General features: G+C 59.5%; 1 protein-coding gene across 3 annotated transcripts in view; it reads right to left on the bottom strand.

Moving 5' to 3' along the window:
- Window positions 1–251: 251 nt before the first annotated feature.
- Window positions 252–10,182, bottom strand: part of LOC115947182 (arf-GAP with Rho-GAP domain, ANK repeat and PH domain-containing protein 1) — a 40,687-nt gene continuing 30,756 nt past the window's right edge. For all 3 annotated transcript variants that reach the window (XM_034072544.1, XM_034072548.1, XM_034072556.1), the window contains 14 exons: window positions 9,570–9,782; window positions 8,552–8,657; window positions 8,215–8,362; window positions 7,964–8,047; window positions 7,793–7,861; window positions 7,590–7,707; window positions 6,046–6,159; window positions 5,327–5,469; window positions 4,873–4,955; window positions 3,720–3,770; window positions 3,520–3,583; window positions 2,538–2,693; window positions 1,563–1,600; window positions 252–1,462 (listed from right to left, as the gene is read on the bottom strand). In XM_034072544.1, the coding sequence (XP_033928435.1) occupies window positions 1,583–1,600; window positions 2,538–2,693; window positions 3,520–3,583; window positions 3,720–3,770; window positions 4,873–4,955; window positions 5,327–5,469; window positions 6,046–6,159; window positions 7,590–7,707; window positions 7,793–7,861; window positions 7,964–8,047; window positions 8,215–8,362; window positions 8,552–8,657; window positions 9,570–9,782 (1,367 nt within the window). In that variant the 3' untranslated portion in view covers window positions 252–1,462; window positions 1,563–1,582. The remainder of the gene's footprint in view (window positions 1,463–1,562; window positions 1,601–2,537; window positions 2,694–3,519; window positions 3,584–3,719; window positions 3,771–4,872; window positions 4,956–5,326; window positions 5,470–6,045; window positions 6,160–7,589; window positions 7,708–7,792; window positions 7,862–7,963; window positions 8,048–8,214; window positions 8,363–8,551; window positions 8,658–9,569; window positions 9,783–10,182) is intronic.

The raw sequence follows: 10,182 nt of genomic DNA, 5'->3' as shown, positions 1-10,182 counted from the left end.
ATGTCCTATCATCCCTGAACCTCCACCCTGCATCCCTGCATCCTCGCATCCTCACATCCCCACATCCCTGCAACCCTGATTCCCAGCATCCCTGCAGCCATGGGTTTAGTGTGGATTTGGCATCACCCATCACCTCCCCACCACCCTGCAGGATTACCCAGGCCCATCCCACTGCACCCACTGCATCCCAGTGCATCCCAGTGCACACAGCTCTCGCTGTCCCCATCCCAGCTGGCTGAGACCAGGATGCATCGGTTCCCAAAGACCTTTAATGCCATGGAGAGATTAGGACAGTGGCCGGATGCCCCCAGTCTGGGGGTACTGAGGCTGGTGATGCCCTGCCCATGGAGGGGACCCCGGGAATGGGACATCCCCTCTGTAGGAGTGATGGGAACACTGATGCTGGTCCCTGGAGCTGGGAATGCATCCCATGGGAAGGATTGCCTTGTTTTGATGGAGGGGACTTCAAATAAGAGGGAAGAAGAGGAAAAGCAGGACCCTGTGCCAGGGTGTCCGGCCGGGATCTGCTTCCCTGCTTGGAGCTTGGAGCAGAAGCTGAAAGCAGCTGAGATGTGGGGTCTGATGGGCTGGTACTGCCTGGTCCCTATGGATGCCTGGGCCCCATGGATGCTGGTCCACATAGGTACCTGGTCCCATGTGTGCTGGTCCCTGTGGATGCCTGGTCCTCAGAGGTGCCTGGTACTCACGGGTGCATGTTCCTCATGGGTGCATGTTCCTCATGGGTGCCTCATCCCCATGGATGCTGGTCCCTGTGGATCCTGTTCCACATGTGTGCCTGGTCCACATGAATGTTGGTCCCTATAGATGCTGGTCCCTGTGGATGCTGGTTCCCATGAGTGCCTTGTCCTCATGAATGTTGGTCCGTATAGATGCTGGTCCCTGTGGATGCTGGTCCCCATGAGTGCCTTGTCCTCATGAATGTTGGTCCGTATAGATGCTGGTCCCTGTGGATGCTGGTTCCCGTGGATGCTGGTCCCTGTGGATGCTTGTCCCCAAGAGTGCCTGCTCCCCATGGGTGCCTGATAGTCATGGATGCTGGTCCCCATGGGTGCTGGTCTCCATGGGTGCTGGTCCCCCCATATGCCTGGCCCCCAGCGATGTCTGGTCTCCATAGCTGCATGGTCTCCATGGGTGCCTGGTCCCCATGAGTGCTTGGTCCCTATGGATGCTGGTCCCAGTGAGTGCCTGGTCCCCATGGATGCTGGTCCCCATGGATGCTGGTCCCTATATAATCTCTGTGGGTGCCTGGCCATGGCTCCCCAGACCTGCTCCACTGGTGGGTCAGTGGCCTCGCAGCCAATTCCCCTCCTGTGTGCCTATGGGTCACAGTGTGGGGAGGTCAGAGGGTCCGGTGGAGGGTGCGGATCCAATGGGACCCCGGCCTGTGCCGGGATGTGGGGCTGGAGCAGACCCCTGAGGGCTGCCCCACACATGGACAAACCTGGAGCACAAGAGGAGAGCAAACATTGACACTTCTATGGGGTGGCAATGGGACAGGCAGAGCCATCGCACCCCCTGCCTGCAGCACTGGGGACACTCACCGGTGTGTCAGGCCTGCAGCTCAGACGTTGTGCAGGAGCTGGGGACAGAGCACACAGGTCCCTGTTAGTGCTCATCCTCCTCCCATCCTGGCATCACCAGCGGCTCCAATGGGAACCCATCAGGGATGCAGGAGATAGCCCAGAGCAGGAGGAACCGCGGTCCCCATCACCTCATCCTGCACCCCCCTCCCCAGGCCATGGTGGGGACACCCACAGTGTCCAATGGGACCCCCACGGTGCTGGTCCATTGCCCTGGACCAGCCCAGAGGATGCTCCGTGGCCCCTGGGTGCAGAGACCCCCCCACATGCATCCCCCAGGAGCTTCCCCATCACCCCATGTTATAAACCTGAGCCTGGGGGGTCCTGGGCCAGGGCTGCCCCACAGACCCACTCCATGGGGATGGGGGGGCTCTGGGGCAGTGATGCTGCTGCTCCCCACCCTTGGGTGATGCACACCCCATGGAGGGATCTCCCCATCCCAGCCACGTCCTCAGGTTTATAACAGCAACGAGGGCCCAAGGGGTTGCCTTGGGCATGGTGGGAGCACAGCTCTGTCCCACCACCAGCCATAGCACCCATGGGCCCCGTGGCTGAGCAGGCACCCACAGCACTGGTATGGTGTGGGGATGGCCAGCATGGACAGACAGACAGAGGACAAGGGGATGGGGCTGATTTGTGACCAGGACAGTGTTCCAGAGAAACCAACCCTGTTATAGGAAAAATCAGGAGCTTGGCAGCATCCCCTTGCCTTGCATCACACGGTTTGGGCCCTCCCTGCACCCTGGACACCACCCCAGCACCATCCAGAGCACCCAAAGCATCATCTCCCTCCCCTCTGGGGTGAGCAGAGGCTGATGCTGGTGCATAAGGAACGGGGATGCTCCCCCCATCCCTGGGTACCAGACCCCCCCTCGTGTGATGCAGAGGAGATGCAGCCCCACACAGAGGGTCCCCCCAGCACCCCCTGGCACTCACGGTGAGCGGGTCAGTAGCCAAAGCAGCCACACTGTTCCTCATCTCACTCTCATTGCCCCGCAGAGGGATGAGGGAGATGTTACCCAACCTGGAGTCCTGCTGCCACCGCGACGTCCGCACCTTGGAGCCCTCCGAGGGCCACAGGGCCCCCCCGTGCTGGGGACAGAGGGCACACGGATGGGCTCTCTGATCCTCAGGGACCCCACATCCACTGCCATGGGATGCGGGGATGTAGGGATGTGTGATGTAGGGATGCTGGGATGTAGGGATGCGGGGATGTAGGGATGCGGGGATGTAGGGATGCAGGGATGTAGGGATGCTGGGATGTAGGGATGCAGGGATGTAGGGATGTAGGGATGCTGGGATGTAGGGATGCGGGGATGTAGGGATGTAGGGATGCTGGGATGTAGGGATGCGGGGATGTAGGGATGCTGGGATATAGGGATGCTGGGATGTAGGGATGCTGGGATGTAGGGATGCGGGGATGTAGGGATGCAGGGATGTAGGGATGCTGGGATGTAGGGATGCAGGGATGTAGGGATGTAGGGATGCTGGGATGTAGGGATGCGGGGATGTAGGGATGCTGGGATATAGGGATGCTGGGATGTAGGGATGCGGGGATGTAGGGATGCAGGGATGTATGGATGCTGGGATGTAGGGACGCTGGGATGTAGGGATGCTGGGATGTAGGGATGCTGGGATGTAGGGACGCTGGGATGTAGGGATGCGGGGATGTAGGGACGCTGGGATGTAGGGATGCAGGGATGTAGGGATGCTGGGATGTAGGGATGGAGGGATGTAGGGATGCTGGGATGTAGGGATGCGGGGATGTAGGGATGCGGGGATGTAGGGATGCAGGGATGTAGGGATGTTGGGATGTAGGGATGCGGGGATGTAGGGATGCTGGGATGTAGGGATGCTGGGATGTAGGGATGCTGGGATGCAGCGAGGGTGGCTCCACACTGAGCATCCTCCTGCCTACCTGCACATGGAGGAAGGTGGCGAACCACTCCCGGAGATCAGCCTGGGTGTCACAGCACAGGTACCTGTGGGGACAGGGGGATGTGGGAGCCATGGGGCACAAGGATGCTGCTGGGTCTCCCCCCGCTGTGTCTGTGCTCAATCCCAGCACCCGCAGTGTGGATCCCATGGGATGGGCTCTGTGTCCATCCCTGCTCTCACCATTGCTGCTTCTCATGCTTCTCATTCTCATAGAAGACTGTGAAGCCCCAGCTGAAGGGAGAAGGAAACCATGAGCACACACACATACACATAGATGCACACATACATGTACATGCACACACACACACAAGCACACACATACATGTACATGAACACATGCACATGTGTGTATATGACTTGCTGACATGGATGCACCCACCCATACACACACTCCTGTATGTACATGAGCAGCATTCACACATCTTGCTGACACACACACACAACCCCACATACATGCGCACAGTGCCCATGTGTTCATATGTACACACATGCAGAGGCACACACATCCACATGCTTGTGCATGTGCATTATATGCACACGTATGCACACACTCACATACATGTACATTAACATATGCACATAGGAACATTCACGTACACAACTTGCTGACAGGGATGCACACACCCATATGCACACCCAGCACACTCATACATATACGCAGACACACACATATATGCATACACGTGCCCATGTAAGCTGACGCACTGGGAGACTGGGATAAGGCCTGGGACAAGGCAGGGACAGCGACAAGGATGGGGCTGGGTTAAGGATGGGGCAGGGATGGAGACAGGGCAGGGATGGGGACGAGGCAGGAATGGGGATGGGGCAGGGATGGGGATGGGGCAGGGATGGGGCAGGGATGGGGACAGGGACGGAAACGGGGCAGGGATAGGGACGGGGCAGGGATGGGGCAAGGATGGGGCAGGGATGGGGCAGGGCCGGGTCCAGGCTGGGCTCCGCTGTCTCCGGCCGCAGCAGTGTCCCGCGGCTCTGCTCTGCCATCTGGTGGCCGGAGGCGCGACCAGCACCAGGCGTGTCCCCGCGGCACAACCGGGCCCTGGTCCTGGTCCTGGTCCTGGTCCTGGTCCTGGTCCTGGTCCTGGTCCCGGTCCTGGTCCCATCCCTGTCCCTGTGCCCAGCCCTGTCCCTGTCCCATCCCCAGCACTGTCCCCATCACTGTCCCTGTCCTACCCCAGTCTCCATCCCGTGCTTATCCCCATCTGCATCCCTGTCTCAATCCCCATCCCTGTCCCTGTCCCAGTGCTTGTCCCTGTCCCATTCCCATCCCGATCGCTGTCCCCACCCCACAGGCCACCCCACTGCTGCTGCTCACCACGTTGGAGGCCGAAGCTTCTTCTTGATGCCCAGGTACACCCGCAGGTTCTGGACGGGCCATTCCTTCTCTGGCTTGTGGCTCTGTGGGAAGAGGCACCAGCACCACACTGGGGACTGCCCGACCCTGGTCAGTGTCCCCACAGAGACAAGGGATGGGTACAGGGGTGTCCCCTTGGCAGGAGGAGCCACAGGGATGTGGGGATGGGTCTGGACTTGCAGAGGATGAGGCTGACACCAGCATGGAGCAGAGAGGGCAGAGATGGTGCCAGTACCATGGGGATGGGGGACACAGGTGGGTCCTCAGACATGGGCCGGCTGCTTTGGTGCTGGGACCAGCACTGGGATGGGGGGGATGGGGATGGGGAGGCAAAGGCAAGGGAAGGGAAAGGGAAGGGAAAGGGAAGGGAAGGGAAGGGAAGGGAAGGGAAGGGAAGGGAAGGGGCAGGGCTCACCCTCACGTCCCTGTAGAGGCGCAGGCAGTGGTGGCTCAGGATGAAGTACCGGTCATGGAAGCCGGTGCTGAGCCCCAGCCCCAGCAGGTTCCTGTCCTCCCGGAACTTCATCAGCCCGTGCTTGCAGTCACCCCCTCTGCTGGCTGCAGGCAGGCACTGAGCACTTCCTGCCCCCCGGGGGGAGAGGGGGCAGCCCCAGCGCTGATCCTGCCTGACCCCTGCTCCATCCCATCCTATCCCATCACTTCCCATCACTTACCCCATCCCAACCCATCTCCTCCCTTGCCATCCCATCTCCACCACCTTCCCATCCCCATTCCCATCCTATCCCATCCCCAGCCCCATCCCATCACCTTCCCATTACCTTCCTATCACCTACCCCATCCCATCCTGTCCCATCCCATCCCCTTCACATCACCTACCCCATCCCATCCCATCCTGTCCCATCCCATCACTTACCTCTTCCCATCTCCATCCCACCTCCTTCCCTCACATCCCCATCTCCATCCCCATCCCATCCTCATTCCATCCTTATTGCCATCTCATCTCTATCCCATCCTCATTGTCATGTCATCCCCATCCCATCTCATCACATCCATCCCCATTCCCATCCCACCCCTGTCCCCATTCCATCTCTACCCCATCCCTATCCCATCTCCACCACATCCCCATCCCATCCCCATCCATCCCACCCCTCCCTGCAGCACCATGGCTCTCACCCAGGTAGATGAGCATGTTCTCCATGGCCATCTGCTTCTTCACCACCAGGTAGCTCTCGGTGCCCAGGCAGTGCAGGATGGGCAGGACCTTCTCTGAGTAGTGCAGGGGCCGCTCTGCCAGGCAGGGACAGGCAGGGACAGGCAGGGACAGGCAGGGACAGGCAGGGTCAGGCAGGGACAGGCAGGGGTCAGGCAGGGACAGGCAGGGCTCAGGCATCATCCCCATGGGCTCTGGCATCCACCCATGGGGCCACACGTGTGTCCCAAGCTCCTGCCTGCCCCACACTGAGCATCACCATCACCTTCCCACTGGGTTCATTTCATGCTGCTGCCTGATTGTCGCCTGGGAGGTGACTTTTGGTCCATGGTGGGACCACACTTCCCATAGGGACGTGCATGAGCACAGTGGGACAGACACCACAGGGACCCATCCTGCGCAGAGGGAGCCTGGGCTTGATGCCTTGGGCTTGGCAAGGACCAGAGCATCCCATGCTGGCTTCCAGTGGTGGGCTCAGCATCCTGCCTGGATGAGCCACCAGGCCCTGGGTCTCATCTTGCTCATGCCAAGCTCTTGCTGCTGCCCATGGGCATCCTGGGATGGGGAACTCAGCATCCCCCCCAAGCTTCACTGGTGTTAACCCCTAAAGGTGTCCTGTGGGTCCTGGTCCCAACCACCAGCCCATCTGCAGCATGGATCTGCTGAGCAAAATACAGCCATCCTCGTTTGAGGACATGGACCTGTCCCAGCATCGCCTCATGGTGCAGCCCCCATGGGAAACCTTTCATCCCCATCCCCATGTCCATCTCCACCCCATCCTTGTCTTCAAGCTCATCTCCATCCCAATCCCCATCTCCATTTCCATCTCCATTCCTATCTTCAACCACATCTTCATCTCCATCTCTATCCCCACCTCCATCTTATCTCCATCACTATCTTCAACCCCATTTCCATCTCTATCTCATCTCTATCCCCAAATCCATTTCCATCTCTATTCCCATCCCTATCTTCAACTTCAACTGCAACTCATCCCTATCTCCATTTCCATTTCGATATACATCCCCACCCCTATCTTTACCCCATCTCCATCCCCATCCCCACCTCCATCTCCATCCCATCTCCATCTCCATCCTCATCCCTATCTTCAACCCCATCCCCATCTCCAACACCACCTCCATCCCATCTCCATCACTGTCTTCAACCCCATTTCCACCTCTATCCCATCTCTATTCTCAAATCCATTTCCATCTCTATCCCCATCCCTATCTTCAACTTAACTGCAACTCATCCCTATCTCCATTTCCATTTTGATCTACATCCCCATCCATATCTTAACCCCATCTCCATCCCCATCCCCACCTCCATCCCATCTCCATCTCCATCCTCATCCCTATCTTCAACCCCATCCCCATCTCTATCCCCACCTCCATCCCATCTCCATCTCTATCCCCATTCCCATCACCACCTCCATCTCCACCTCCCTTCCCATCCCCATCCTCATCCCTCTCCCCATCCCTGTCCCCATCCTCCATCCCCCCCCACCAACCTGCCTCCTCCCTCTCATTCACTTCATAGCAGCTCCAATAGTCCTTCTCCTTCATGACCACCTTCCTCCTGTCCAGGATCTCGAAGGTCAGCTCCTCGGCGGTCATGGTGGCCGGGATCTGGCAGGAGGGACCGGTCTCCATGTGCCACCATGGAGCCATGGGCACAGCCGCGGTGCCCCTGTCCCCTGTACCCACTGCTCACCTTCACGTGCTGCTCTGCCTCTGTCTTCTTCTCCTCCAGGTACACGGTGCAGATGAAGTCCCCAGCTTGCTGCAGGACAAGGGGGGAGCACCTCAATCTGCAGCTCCCATGGGAAGGATGAATCCCAGCACCTGCAGGAGATGCTGGAGCAGGCCCCATGTCCCCAGGTACCTGTGTCCCGCTGGATGCTGCCTCCCGCATCTTCATGATGGCCGTGATCTCATCCTGCTGCTTCTTCATCTCTTGGTCATTGACCTGTGAGGATGAGGAGCCCTCAGGCCATGCTTGAGTCCCACTGCAGCCAGATGCTGGCTCCCAATGGAACCTGCTCCCCTGCCCAGCAGCTCCATGCTTGGGGTGGGTCTGCAGGGACATGGAACCCCCCCATCCCCTAGGAATGCCCCACACCATCCGGATCCTACATTGAAGATCTTCACGTAGTGGCTGATGAGGTCCTCCACCACCCGGCCTGCCTTGTAGTCCTTGCCATCCATCTGGAAGAGCGTGGGCCCGAAGACGATGGCCAGGTTGTGTGTGTTCATCTGGTTCTCCCCAGAGAACCGCTGCACCCTGTGGGGAGCCCCATTGAGATCCCAGCCCCACATCCCAACAGGATCCCTCCTTCAGCCTTGACAAGGGGAACGGTCCCAATGCCGGGATGGGATGTTTGGCTCCAGGCCACCCCAGATCCCTCTCATGGGATGAGGGTCCCATGGAGGATGGGGTGATGCTCCATAGGGATGGGCACCGGTGCCGTACCGGAATAGGTGGTTGATGAGCGCCTTCAGCGTGGCCCGGTTCACCGTGGGGAGCATGCCCAGGAGCCGCCGGTACTCGGTGATCTTCAGCTCCTCGTCCTCCAGCGCTGGCAGGATGAGCATTGAGGGGGGTGATGGTGAGACCGGGATCCATGGCCCCAACATTCCCCCTCCACATCCCACCTCAGAGCCTCCACTGTGGGGATGGAGCATCCCAGCAGCCAATCAACCCAGCTCTGTGGGCCACAGCACCCCAGGGCTGGAGCATCCCAGCTCCATAGGTCCACAGCACCCCAGCATCATGATGCTGGAGCATCCCAGATCCATGGGGCTGGAGCATCCCAGCTCCATAGGTCCAGAGCATCCCAGCACCATGATGCTGGAGCATCCCAGCTCCATGGGCCACAGCACCCCAGGGCTGGAGCATCCCAGATCCATAGGTCCACAGCACCCCAGCATCATGATGCTGGAGCATCCCAGATCCACAGGGCCAGAGCACCCCAGGGCTGGAGCATCCCAGCTCCATAGGTCCAGAGCATCCCAGAGCTGGAGCATCCTAAGGCCAGATCATCCCAGCTTCCCAGGGCAGAAGCATCCCAGTCTCATGGGGCTGGATTATCCCAGCTCCATGGGGTAGAAGCATCCCAGGGCCAGAACATCCCAGCCTGATGCGGCTGAAGCATCACAGCCCCATGGAATTGGAGGATCCCAGTCCCATGGGGCCAGAGCATCCCATCTCCATGGGGCTGGAGCATCCCAGCTCCACAGCACTGTGCCCATGGCTGTTGCCATTGGGTCCATCCATCCCCAATATCCATGGGCTGGATCCAGCAGCCCAGGACAGGGGGTCTGGTTCTTTGCCCCATCTCATCCCCATCCAAGCTTCACAGTGTCACCCTCCACTCCCCACCTACCCCATTCCCAACGTGTGTGTTGGGTACCTGCCCCAACCATAGAGGATGGAGGATGCTGCAATGAAACAGGGACCCCAAACTGGTCCCACAGCCCCCAGTGCTCACCAGTGGCCCTCATCCAGTCCTGTCCCCAGCGCCTGGTGAAGAGCCCGTCCCCCAGGTCCCTGAAGAACCTCTTGAGGGTGTTGGCCACATCATCCACATGGTGCTCGCCCTCCTTGAGGCGCACGCTGCGAGCATCCCTGCGCAGCATCTCCAGCAGGCTGGTGGTCTTGGAGTTCTGGCCACTCTTGCGGTAGATGCCTTCGGATGTCAGCCCTGGGGTAGGATGGGATGAGACCTGCTCCATAGGGAACAGGGACCCTTCCTGGCTGCCAAAGCCCTGATCCATATGGAGCCTTCCCGTAATGCTCAGACAGGGAAACGTGTGTTGTGTTATCTGCTCCAACAGGAGAGAAGGCTCAGGGGGGACCTGATGGCTCCAAGTGCCTGCAGGAGGATGGAGCCAGGAGGGGCTGGGCTCTGCTCCCAAGGAACAAGGGATGGGACAAGAGGAACCGGCCTCAAGCTGCACCAGGTCAGGTTTAGATGGAGCTGAGGAACAATTCCTGCCCCACAGGGTGCTCAGGCATTGGAACAGGCTGCCCAGGGCAGGGCTGCAGGCACCGGCCCTGCAAGGGTTCACAGCCCTCAGTGCCATGGGGCAGGGGTGGCCTTG

This window comes from Melopsittacus undulatus, chromosome 2 (genome assembly GCF_012275295.1).
Source record: "Melopsittacus undulatus isolate bMelUnd1 chromosome 2, bMelUnd1.mat.Z, whole genome shotgun sequence".
In the NCBI taxonomy this organism is placed as follows: domain Eukaryota; kingdom Metazoa; phylum Chordata; class Aves; order Psittaciformes; family Psittaculidae; genus Melopsittacus; species Melopsittacus undulatus.
Note: the sequence above shows the minus strand (reverse complement) of the source record. Positions and strands in the feature narration are given on the sequence as shown.